Source organism: Crocodylus porosus, unplaced genomic scaffold (genome assembly GCF_001723895.1).
Source record: "Crocodylus porosus isolate Cpor-Errol unplaced genomic scaffold, CroPor_comp1, whole genome shotgun sequence".
Classification (NCBI taxonomy): Eukaryota; Metazoa; Chordata; order Crocodylia; family Crocodylidae; genus Crocodylus; species Crocodylus porosus.
Window position 1 is genome coordinate 6,340,200 of NW_017728918.1, and position 12,900 is coordinate 6,353,099.

At 47.1% G+C, this 12,900-nt stretch overlaps 1 protein-coding gene across 1 annotated transcript in view; it reads right to left on the reverse strand.

Annotated features, from left to right (window-relative positions):
• BLK (BLK proto-oncogene, Src family tyrosine kinase) overlaps positions 1 to 12,900 on the reverse strand; it is a 61,002-nt gene that overhangs the window by 29,518 nt on the left and 18,584 nt on the right. Inside the window, exons 2-3 of the mRNA XM_019537187.1 lie at positions 6,541 to 6,649; positions 3,929 to 3,977 (exon numbers count right to left, since the gene is read on the reverse strand). Of these exons, the coding sequence (XP_019392732.1) occupies positions 3,929 to 3,977; positions 6,541 to 6,648 (157 nt within the window). The 5' untranslated portion in view covers position 6,649. The remainder of the gene's footprint in view (positions 1 to 3,928; positions 3,978 to 6,540; positions 6,650 to 12,900) is intronic.

The following is a 12,900-nucleotide window of genomic DNA, read 5'->3' on the forward strand; positions in this document are numbered from 1 at the left end:
AAGCCTCAAGCTTCAGCAGAGGAAAAGGAGGTCAGAGATTAGGAGGAACTTTCTGACCACGAGAGCGGTCAAGCACTGGAGCAAGCTGTCTGGAGAAGTGGGATATCCGTCCTTAGAAGCTGTCAAGAGCAGGTTGGACAGACACTTGGCTGGGATGGGTTGGTCAGGGATGGCCCAGCCTTGAGGAGAAGGGCTGAACTAGATGGTTTTGTGTGGTCCTTTCTAGCTCTACTTTCCTATGATTTCTATGATTTTACAAGGGTTAAATAACACTGTCCTTTATCATCCCAGCCCTTTTTACATAGGGGATTCTTTTGATTTATTCAATTAGTTTCTTGCAGTATAAACAACCTGATGTGCCTTAGTACTGCCTTCCATCCTCCCAGAGCAGGGGTGGGCAAAATGCGGCCCGCGGGCCAGATGCGGCCCACCAGGCCATTCCATCCGGCCCGTGGGGCCCTAAAAAATTTAGAAAATTAATATACATCTGCCCCTGGCTGCCTGTCATGTGGCCCTCGATGGCTTGCTGAAACTCAGTCAGCGGCCCTCTGCCCGAAATAATTGCTCGCCCCTGCTCCAGAGGGTGGAAGACAATGTGGCAGTCTAATGCAATGCTAGATGTCACTTGGAAGATGCAGAACCAGGCTGATCACAAATGTTGTGCCAAACCTGTTCTTCTCCTCTTTCTGCTCCTACTAGTACTCCTCCTCCTCCTCCTCCTCCTCCTACTACTACTATTACTGTTACTACCACTACTACTACTAATGTTGTCAACCAAATAGGCATCATTTGCAGGAATTGCTGGCTTTCCTTCATAAGTTTTGATTCTTTTTGTTCACCAAAAAATGAAAAGTTGGTATCCAGTTTGGTTTTTTGGTTACTTTTGGGTTACAATTTTGTCAGTTTGGCCAAAAAAAAAATGTTTTCTTTCAATGGCAGAATCACAGATGTTGGGCTGGAAGGGACAGGTCATCAAGTTCAACCCCATGCTCAAGGCAGGAACTTCCCTATCTAAATCATCCTGTACAAATCCTTGCCTAACTAATTCCTAACATTAGGTTCAATCAACCCTGTGGCATAACTACAAGGAAAATGGCTCCAAAGCACCTGGGTTTGCCACAGGAAAAGCAGGGCTGCCAGCGTCCTATTGCTGCAGGGGGGTTAACATGCCCCTGAGAGATCCAAGGAAGTCACGTCCATGCCGCAGAAGAAGGAAGAAACCCCAAATGTTACCCCATAGTCCACATCAACCTGACCATGGGGTAACATTTCTTCAAATATGGCAATAGGTCTGACCCTGAATGAAGGTGCCACACCCTCTAGCCAGGAACCTGAAAGTTTTAGCAGAGAAAAATTTGTAAATGTGAAGAATGGTCACCCTTAAGGGTAAAAATAGAAGGCAGAGAACAAGAAACCAAATTTATTCTTGTTTGTTTTTTGTTTTTTTAAATAATGTGATTTTATAGCAAATATCAAGATTTTTTTTTTTTTTTGGCCCAAGTCATATTTATGAATTGGGACTGGCAACACTGGGACAAGCGGGACTGGCAGCACTGCCACTAAATATCACTTAGGTCTTGTTTCAAAGGTTCAATCATTTGCATTTTGTGCCTCCTGGCTATAAGTTACATCCATCCTCTTGTTTGACTAGAGTAAAGCAGCTGACATTATTCCCAAATGAGCTGTCAACAAACATGGTAGCAAAATGGGAGGGAGCCAAAGTCACTTTGGCTGGAAACCCTAAACCTAGTCTGTGGGCTGGGGAAGGGGAATCTTGCCTTAAATCTCCCGTCAAAACTAGAAGTGACACACAACTGCTCCCAGTCTTTTTTCTGAGCACGGGAATGGTTCCTCAATCTCTATTCGAAAGATTTTTTTCATTTTCACTGAGGAGCTTTGAACTTCTGCCTTCTGGTCCAAAGTCAAAGTAAAAAGGCCAGTTCTGAGGAAAGCTGCTTTCACTGGGTTTCAGGCCAGGCTGGAAACAGGAGCTGACACAAATTCCCGTGAGGCCCAAGCTTTTCAGCCCCCATTTCCCCCAGAACTGAGCATAGAGCAGGCTGGGGATAGTCCATTATTATTTCTTTTACACAGAAAGTGCGCTTTCTACAAAATTTAAATTCGACACGCAAACGCGCTGTCTCCCGCGGCACTTGAATGACCAACCTATGACGACCCCGGAGCGACGCAGGGAGGCAGGACACACGTTCCTGTCAAATCAACTTGAAACAGAACGATTCGCTGTTTCCAAACTGAGACGTGCAGCAACATTTGGTGGTATGGTTAGGGTTTGCCATTCCTCATTCTGATTCAGCACAAAAGCACGGGCAAATTGAAATCAATCCAAGGGTGTCCCTTGACAATATTAACCCTGCTAAATCAATGGTGCGGGCTTACAATCACACCTTCATTTAACTTGCTACCGCTTTGCCTAGTTGTGCCCGTCCCAATAGGCACTGGGGTGATGGGATGAAGCCCCTTGGTTCCCAAAGACATTGCCATGAGAGTAATTTTATGCACATCCATTCCCATGCACAAATTATTCTCAAAGGTCAAGGTCTGAAGAGTCTGGGCCTGCCAGAGATAGCAGCACTATTTGATATTCCCTCTCTACCATGAACCTTTCCCTCCCTATACCAGCACCCCCATTCTCCTCCCCTACCTCTAGGGAAGAGGCTTCACATATGCCCTTGTCCCCCTTTCCCATGTTCCCCCTTCCCCACTCTTCTTTTCCACTCTGGGAAGGACCTTTTTTGTGGTGTCAACACAGCAAACTCTGCTGGGATGATGGGTCAAGGTAAATGACAAAGTATTGTTATACCTAATTGGCTATAGGATGCTATTCACCATTCTTTGATCCTCCAACCATTACACAAATGGCCAAAGTAGCTAAAGCCTCCATTTGTGTCCTTTTATTTTTTATAAAATTCACTGCAACCCACATGGTTCTGCCTCCTGCTAGTGCTTAGGGATGTTTCTCCTGGACTGCCGGGAGGCTGTAGGATGAGGCATTCAAAAGTTCAAGCAGACCCATGAGGGAGAGTGTACATGTGCATTAATGTGCATTAGTTAATGCACATTAAATCTAGTAGCTCCGGGCATTTATACACATACATTTGTCTGCTCCAACCTGCCCGAAATCCAGTGCGCTGGAGCAGACTCGAATAACTGAGCCCGTGGAGCATGCAAACTGATGCTCCTGGCGCTGTATCATGTGGTGACATGCGCGTCAGCGCTAAGAAAATGGCAGTGGCGTGCTTTGAAACTAAATCCCGTTTGATATGTTTTAGTTCAAAAGTGCACTGCTGCCATTTTCTCAGCGCTGACGTGCATGTGACCATTTATACAAATGCATATGATGCAGCACCGGGTGCCTTTAAAAGCTCCCGGCACTGTGTCGCATGCATGTGTGCATACACCTGCTATTATAAAGTATTAGGAAAATGTGCACTAGGCTGTCTTAATGCCCGTTAACTAAAGAGCACAGTTTTTTAGTGATGCTTAGTGTGTATTAGCCTATTTTAATATCTATTAACTAAATAGCACTTTTTTTAGTGATGCTTTAATACACATTAAAATAAGCTAATGCACATTAAAGTGCACGTGTAGATGTGCCCTGAATGTGTATCAGGGTTGAATGTCAGGCCACCTTGCTTCACTCAGCCAGTTCACCAAGGATGTTTTTTCCCGGATTATTTTGGACTGTATTTTTGGGTGAATTTATAATTGGCCATGACCAATATTTACTGATGTGAAAAAGACTCCAAGTGTAACTGGACAGGAGCTTCTGCATGAAAAGCATTAAAAATAAATAAGCCCCAAGCTCCTTCTTTGAGAGACTGCTCTTGGCTCTCCGGGGACAGCACTTGGTGCTGCAAGAACACAGGGGAGGGAAAAGGAAAGAGAGAAACAAATCTGAGTGTCTTACCTTGGGCTGATGACTGGCTGAAATGTGAGGCACAATTCCTGGGTTTGACCTTTGGCAGGAACATAAAAATAAAGCCCACGTGTTAATTGGTGTGCTAGGCAAACAATCTGCTTTCTGCGCTGATTCTAAACCATTGCAATCTTTCCATCAGCTTTAGTGGTCTTTATCCTTGCCTGTCTTTTTCTGTTTCCAGCATATGATCTGCCTTTAGCTTGCTCATCTGCATATGCAAAAAGCTACTATTTCCCTCTCCACCAGCGCACGGGTTTATTTGCTGAGGCTGGAGTTACCAGCTCAACGGGATCCCAAAACGCTGCCGAGCGATATAATCCAGTTCATTGCTGCTTGATCCCTGTTAAGCGATGCATGATACAGCGGACAAGCCGCCTGAGAAATTGCAACGGCAATATTACTCCCGGGAGAAAGAGCAGGATGCTCTTTGCCATAAATGCTCTTCACCCATGAATGCCAGGATGCCGAGTAGAAATGTGCTGTGATAAACTCTTGGGGTTAAGAACATGCCGTGGGGATCATGCTTCCTGGCTTTGCATTTGGAAAGGGCCTGAGGCAGGGCTGGATCCAGGGGCAGGGCAGTGATGCTGTCGAACACCCCCCCCCCCCCCGCTTCTGTTCCTGGTCCACCCAAAGTTTAAAACCGACTGCCCAGAAGTGGAAGCAGCAGTGAAGGAGTCAGCTGACTTGTGCCTGTTATAACCTACCAGATTCCTTCTAAACTCTTCATTCCACAGGTGTTACCAACCCTCTCTCCTTCTTCATAGTCTTGAAGCTTTCCTAATCAAGCTCGCCTTTCTTCTGGCATCCTGCTGCTGTCTGGTCATGTCACTCTTATTTCATAGCCTGGCAAACTTTTATCTCCAACTAGAAACGTTCATGCTGGGCTGGAAATGTTAACTCCGGTGACTATTAACTTGAGTGTGGAAATAACTTTCAGTGGGGACAATGAATGCATTGTTAAGATGCTCAAAAAGGCTAATTGTTGTTCTATGAATCCAAAAAGGAGCCACATGTTTACTTCTGATGACCACAGGACTAATGAAATGTCATCTTTTATTTTTTTGCCTGATTTGTTGTGTTTTTATATATAATATATAACCCAGCAAATTGATGCACTTTCCAATAAAGTTCTGTTTGCCTTGGCTTGGATCTTAAAGGGATGATTATATCCCAGGCCTCTAGCACATTAGTAAAGCTCCTAGTTTCTTTTGAACTAGAGAAAAATGGGTTGTGTTACATGTGAGGACGCACCACACCAGCTGCATCCCCCTTTTCAAAATCCCAGATCTGCCCGTGGCCCCAGAGCTGGGAAGAAGTTGTCTTCCATGAAACATCTCCTACAGACAGAGTGACTCGTAGGTTGTAGCGTTTACAGGCTCAAGGGTTGGAGTCATTTACACCCATGCAATGAAGGTGGGTGTACAAATCAAATTAGGATTTGCCACCCCCCTGTACATTCTGTGCACAGGCATTCACGGTAATAGTACCCATGGTAATAAAGAACCAAGCCCATCTATGCCCCCTCGATACAATGCAGAATAGCAACAAGGGACCCCCAAGCACATTATCCATGCATGATAGGAGCATCCCTGGGCTCTTTATTGTGCTGGATATCAAACACATTTCAAGGCCTGCTGAGAAGCAGAGCATCTAACTGGAGCAGAGCAGAGACATTTTACGGATGAGGAACTGAGTCAGAGATAGAGTGCATGATATACCCAGGGTTGCATAACCCAGATCTCTTGAGTCTTAACCCAGAGCCTTAGCTCAAGATCAGTCTTCCTGAAAGACTGGAGATGCTTTCTCAGGGCTCACTCAGGGCTTTTTAGCTTGTTAGTTTTGCAAAAGTGGACTGCTGGTAGCTACTGGTGTGCAGCCGTTCTGGGAACAGGGCCACTTTGCGTCTTGCTGCTGATTTTGATGCCTAGCTTTGTGCCCCTGTGTTTGAGCATTTTGTCCTTGTTCTCTCTGCATCTTGGTTTTGCTTTCAGCAAAGTTTCCACTGTGGTTTCTGAGTTGACACTGCTTCTGTGCCATTCTGCTAGCTGGGCTGGGGCGGGCTGCTGGCAATGGCCACGCCGAAGCGGTCTGGACGTGGCCAGTCCGCAGGAAAAACTCTGTCTTAATGTCACACAACAGAAACCACCGCAGGCCTGAGGCGTTCTTCACTCGGGCCCTCTATTCGATTTACAGATCCAGACCTCATTGTCTGCTGAGTCTGGCCCAGACAAATGATTGGGCCAGACTCAGCAGACCTTCCTTTGGCCACTGCAAGGGCTCACCACCATGATGCCATTTTAGCCTCACAGCATCTCTTGCAGGTAGGAGAACTTGCACCCATTTTACAGACAGAGGTGAGAGGCAGGTAACTGATTGCAACTCAGTGCCTGAGTCAGAAGGAGGGTGCAGGCCCCCTGCATGGCAGGGCATTTGCTCACCCACTAGATCATCCTTCCCACCCTTTACCTGTTAGGCAATAAAAGGTAAGGAAATAAAAGGGCTCGAGGTATCATGGGCACATGCAAGCACTCCCTCATTTCACACCCAACTGTGTTGGTAGGGCTACTCAAACCGTGGACACAGAGCTGCTCACTTACCGGGGGTGGTGGAGGCCTCTTCTTAGAAAACGCATGATGCTTTTGCTTATTCACGCCATCGCAATGCTCCCTGGGCATATGCTGGTTTTTGCTCCCAAGTAAACCCATCCTGCGAGGGAAAAGGCAGAAGATCATGGCATGACACCACTCCTAGAAGAAAGGGGTGAACGAGCAGATGGGAAGAAATGAGAGCATAGGGAGTGGCAGGGAAAGCAGACCTCAGTGGGTGCAATGGAGTTTGGGCCAAAGGGTTTCAGGGCATTTCTGTGTGGTTGCACCTCCGTGCCTCGCTCAGATGCAACTCAGGAGAGCTGCATCTGAGCGCAGCAGTTCACACGAGTACCACGACCTGCTTCGCCCCGGCAGTGCGGGCCCGCCTGAGACTCTGGGAGAGCTCGCATTAGCAGAAGCCCCTGCCACCGCAACTCTCCCGGTACCCAGACGAGTGCCTTCACAGCTACCTTGCATAAATCTGCACAGGCTGCAATCGCACCCGGGGGCTGCAGCATACATCAGCTCACAGGGACTCAAGCAAGGTTGCGCAAGGGGAACTGAGGCAGAGCAAGGACCTGGAGATGAACCCCCCAGGGGGCTGGTAGCAATGCCCTGAACACTGGACCACCCTTCCTTGAATCCTCCTCCTCTTCAAAGGCAACAGAGGGACTTGGGTGGACACAGAAAAGATTTCTCCCAGAGCTAGCTGTGCCGAAAGAGTTTAGTGCTTAGGCTGAACATTTTCACAGGACAAGTGTGAACTGGTTAAAATTGTCTGTATTGTCCAGTTCTGCTTTAGACCCCCCCACCCAAGCATTTCTTACTGGGAGCTAAAGGGTGACACCCCGAGTCATGCGATGAAGGCAGTTCCCAGGCTGTAAGATCCACCTCTTGATTTTTGAGCTGCATTTGCAACTGGTGATCATTACAGTGCTGCAGCTCTTCCCAATTCAAAGAGGAATGGGCATTAGCCCTGCAGATGCCTTTGCTGGCAGACTCCAGGGAGATCGTGGATTCAATGTGAAATGCTGCTTCATGGCTCTGAGCTTCCAGCGTCACCCCATGCTTCAAGTTCAATCTAATTTTGCTTCTCTACAGCCCCACATCTTTCTGTTCCCCATCCGTACAAGACCTAGGTACCCGCAGACCCACGTTGGGGAGGATTGAGGTGTAGCTATGCTTGTGTTCTGCCATGGGTATTTCCCATGCTTCTGGGCTTTTCTGGTCACACCTCCCCACCCTTTTTGGCATGGGCAACTGGTGCCTCCCGAGTCTGGGGGGGCACCAGATCGCTGATGTGGGGGTAGGGGGGATCCAGTTTCACGGGTGGCACTTCCAGGGGGTGCATGGCTGATCTCAGGGGGTGCACATGCACCCCCGTGCACCCCCTGCACATCACCACTGCTTTTCTGCTACATGTTAAGCCTTGCTAGAGACATTGGATGTTGGTTACAGCCAAGGCTGCAGACTTTGACTGGGTTGTGCCAATGCTTCTGCTGGGATCTTGGCTAGAGAGTCTTGCCCCTCCACTCAGGGCCAGACTGATGCTGTATTTAGGGTCAGGAAGGGATTTTACCCCATGGTATGGACTGTGAGGGGTTTTGCCTTTCTCTGTAGCGGGGGGCACGGAAACTCTTGAGCATATATTGGTGATGTTTCATAGAAGCAGGAGGTTGACCACCACGGTCCCGCTGCTTTAGCTGTGGCAGGTCAGGGTGTTAGGTCTGTGTTGTGTTAGGGTTGATGCTCATCTTATGTAGAGTTTAGACTATGGTTTGGATGGGATGGTTTGGATAGGGCTGATCCTGCCTCAAGCAGGGCCTGGGACTAGATGTGACCGCTTCCAGCCTGACTCCTCTGTGATTCCCTGACTCTAGGACAGCGGTTCCCAAACTCGGACAGATTGCACGCCACCCGTTTAAAATGATGCGGCCTTAAGTTTATGAGGCAGGGGCGTGCTCTGCCCATCTCATGCACCTGTCCCAACTGGATGCTCTTGCTCAGGCAGTGGGAAAAGGCAAAGCTGCCAATCAAAGGGCAGGTGTCTGGAGGCTTTCCTATCACTTCCAGCCCATGCTGCTGCTCACAGCGTGATCAATCCATGGACAGCGGTGGGGCTAATGCAAATACGGCGTCCCCCGCTGGAGCAAGAATCACACAGCCTAGTCTTCTACATAAAGACATTGCTTGTCACGCGGCAGTCTCCTCTGGGATAATGCTCAGCTGCAGTCGTATAACTAGGGCAGGGCGAGTGGGGTATTAACCCCAGATGCTGACTTAGAGGTGTTCCCCACCCCTGTTCTCCGGCATGTGTCATCTGCTTGCTCTGCTTTCCAGCACTTGACGGCATCTCTGCATAGGGCAATTATTCTCAACCAGGTGCTGCAGCACCCTCGGGTGTTGCGAGATCATTTCAAGGATGCTATGGAGCGCTGGCACTATGAGTGTGCACGCATGATTTGCACACCGAGATCCAGTGATTTCAAATAGAAATGTATAGTGGTAAACTATTCCGACCTGTCGGGCTTTCTGAGTTCTTTGCAAGGAAAAATTGCTCTAGTTATTATGTGTGGTCACAAAACAAGTGAAAAGTAAGAGCTGGCCTTTTCTGAGGGTGGCCTTGGGTCTAACGAGGGGGCCTTAAAGTCTACAAAGGTTGAGAACCACTGGCCTAAGGTACCAAAATTGCAAGTTAGGCCTCTGCCTGGCTGTAGTTTAACAGTGCAGCGCAGCATCCTGCTGCTGCCGAGACCCAAAGGTAAAGGATTTCCAGTGAAAAGGGGAGTTTCTGGTTAGCCAAGAGTAAAGAGCAGAATGGATGAGGCCAGCTGCTCCACCCTTGTCAATAAAGCTGTGCAGGATCTGACCTGTGCATAAGTACTCAGGAGGAGACTTCTGCAGACTCTCCCGAATTTAGACTGCCAGGGGGCCCCCAACACGTGTGTTTTTTTAAAAAGTTTGTTCGGGAAGAGTCACCTTCAGATGGAAGTGCTGCAACCCAAAATGTTGGGGGCAAAAACCGAAACCTCCAGAACCGTTTCTCACAGAATTAAATATGCTGTTTGCATTTTGCACACTTTTTTACAATACAAATCACAGCCAATTTCAAAGAGAAAAATTACTTTGAATAGAAAGCTCATGTTCCAACTTGAGCAGAATCCCGCCCCCCCCCCCCCAAGCCCCAAATATTTGGTGGAGTTGAAAAGAATTTACGATGTTCTGGTTCTCCTAAACCTGCATTGATTCACTGATAAAAGTGTCACCCTCCAAAACTGGCTGAGCTCCAGCAGGGACTTGACTTTCCAGATGATCTGCTTAACAGTACCAAGCCACCTCACACTGCCGTAACTTCTGATTTGGTTGGGAAAACTAAATCAGCCGCTTGCTGCAGCCCCTTGTTTTGAATTGGGCACCCGGTCTCCCATCTAGGCACTGATCAGATCCATCCCTGCTGAGCAGAGCTAGTTGATAATTAGCAACAAACCACTGATTTACTGAATTTGTCAATTCTTTCCATCCATCTGCATATTTGTCCATGAACAGATAGGGATTTCCCTGCATTTGCCTACTATATGAGTATGGCAATATGTTTTAGCCACTGTTTGCTGCTTATACCTAAGAGGGCATGTGGCATTCAGGATTTACTTTTCCAGGTGTATGGAAGCTGCAGCTCATTGCTCCTGATCCTTAGATAGATGGTGGTAAAACCATTTATTTTTTCTCCATTCTCCACTGCCAGTCTCTAAAAGACATAACCCAGTGAAGGTTCATATATGGTCCCTATTACTGTGGCATCTAAGGACCTCACCGTCTTCAAGAACACTTATTTTCGCTGCACTCCTGGGAGGAAAGGAAAAACTATTAGCTGCATTGGACAAAGGGGAAACTGAGGTACAGAGTTTCAGTGACTCATCTCTAGCACAGCAAAGCAAGAACTTGAACCCACAGAGGACGCAGCCTGGGCATCTGGCCTACATACCACCTTACCCTTCCTGCCCACATGTAAATGCACCAGTCAAGGGTTGGCAGTATTGTAAGCAAGCAAGTGCATTTGCACAACTACTAGTTCCCGCTCACGTGCTGGTGCCAACAGAAGTGGTCTCATGAAACTACGCAGAGGAGCAAAGCAGCCAAAATGGGAAATGGAATTTATGAAATATCTGCAAATAAATCCCGCCCCCCCCCCCGCCCCCGGCTCTCTGCCCACCTCTCCTGCTTCGTTTGTGAGATGTAAAGGAGGTCACACATCAGCGTGGGGCTGCTGCAGGTCTACATTAGATCTGCTCCTATACAGCTCGCACGTGCTGGATGCACGCTGTGGCCTGGACAAGCAGCAAGGTTGGTCCTGTGCATAGATGAGTATTGCCCACACTCCTAAGACAGCAAGGTGGGTACAACAGATCCTATCACGTGCTGGGAAGTCACCCACCTCAGCTTCAGAGCTGGTCAGGATTTTTTCTACCAAAGTTTATTTTGTCCAAAAATGTAGGGCAGTGGGAAATAGCTTTTGTTTGAAAGTGAAATGGTTGTTGCATTTTCTTTTTAAAATATCAGAAATCAGCACATCTATTTTTTTTCAATTTACCCCCTTTTCTGATTACATACTCCCCCCCTTCTTCCCCTGGGAAAGGGAGAGGGGAATAAGTAGAAAAGAGAAAGAGAACAGCGGAAAGCATGTGTTGAAAGTGTGTATAAAAAGAAAAATTATAAACCCAAAATATTGTTTATAATTGGATGGTTCTTGTTTAGAAAGACTGAAACAAAAGTTTGAAAAACAGTGATAAAAGTTTGGTTATGCTTTTCAACTGGTTTATTATAAAACAGTTTGAACATCTCTACCCCAGTTTGTTTTCTTAATTTCCCTTCTTGTTTTTTCTAATGAAAAAAATAGGGAGAAATAGCAAAAACTTAAAGTGAGGAAAAATCCTTTCTCTCACTTTTAGCTTCTTTCATTTCTTGGAGATCTCAGAATAGCAGAGACGCCCCTATGCCTGAAGAAGGGTGCTTGTGCCCAAAAGTTTGGAAATAACTTTTTTGCAATTACTCATTTGGTCTAATAAAAGATATCACATCTACCCAAAGAAGTGTGCCTGCCTATTGCTGTCATTTATTTATTTCTCCTACTTGAAAAAAATTCAAAAAAGATACAAAGAAAAGTAAGAAAAAATGGGGGGAACCCGTCTACATGTGTTTTTTTCTACTGAAAAGGTATGAAGGGGGGGAAGCTGCAGAAAACATTACATATTTTTCTTTTTATACGCTCATTCAACACATGCTTTTCCCCATTCTTTTTCTTTTCTGCTTATTCCCCCCTTCCTCCCCTTTTTCAGAGGAAGAAGGTGGGGAGGGGGAGTATGTAATCACAAAAGGGAGAAAATTGAAAAAATATATATGCTTCTTTTGGATATTTTAAAAAGAAAATGCAACAACCATTTCACTTTGAAACAAAATGAGACTCTCCATTTGCTTGGAAAGCTTTTGTAAAAAATAATTGACATTTGTTGCCCCAAAGTTGGGGGAAAAATGTTTCATCTGACTTTTTTTTTACGGGTCTGCCCAGGGAGGGCAATACGGGTTGAAGGCCCTTGGCCTTAGAGAGGGCAGCCCGCTCAAATTGTACGGTAGGAGAACACGGGAGAGAGACGCTGACATTAGTGATACAAAGCCTCCAAAATGCGGCAGGAGCTTTCCAGCTTCATAAAAAGACGTGGCACCGACACGACGCTGCCTTAAAGAGCTTTCAAAGGGCAGGGCACTAGATGCTCGGGATTTTAGCCCTTCCATTTCAGCGCCTTCGATGCTCCCAAAGAAGCAAAAAATGTCTGAGCGATTGCTGCAGTGTTGTTCATCGTGCAGCCTCAGGGCCATTTTACAGTGCACCTGACCCAGGCAGGCTGCAGCCAGAAATGGAGGCAGTGCAATGTCATTGTTCACAGCACAAGAGGCTACATTCGGTTTTAGAGGTGCAAAAGGCTATTTAAAAGCTAGCCTTAAATAGCCATTCAAGGCCACAGTGCACCGAGGCCTGCCTCATCCGCAATGGGCTTTCAGGCCGGGGGGTGTGTGCTCTGCAGCTCTCTCTGTAAGTGCAAACCTGTGGCCGCTTCCAGGAGTGATCCACTCCATCCCCACCCGTGCCGCCCCGAGATAAATGGTGTCTTGCTTTGGAGGCGACGTCTGCAAGGCTGACCGATATGGACTGAAAAGTGCGGGTACCGTGATGACGGCAGTGGATTCCCACCCATTGAGTATCTGCCCCTCACTGCCAGGTGTGATCTACCAAGCTCAGTGAGGGCAAGAAGGGAAACAGAGAAGATTTATACCAACTTATGGCTTTCAAACCTTGGGGTGGCAAGCTGGTCAATC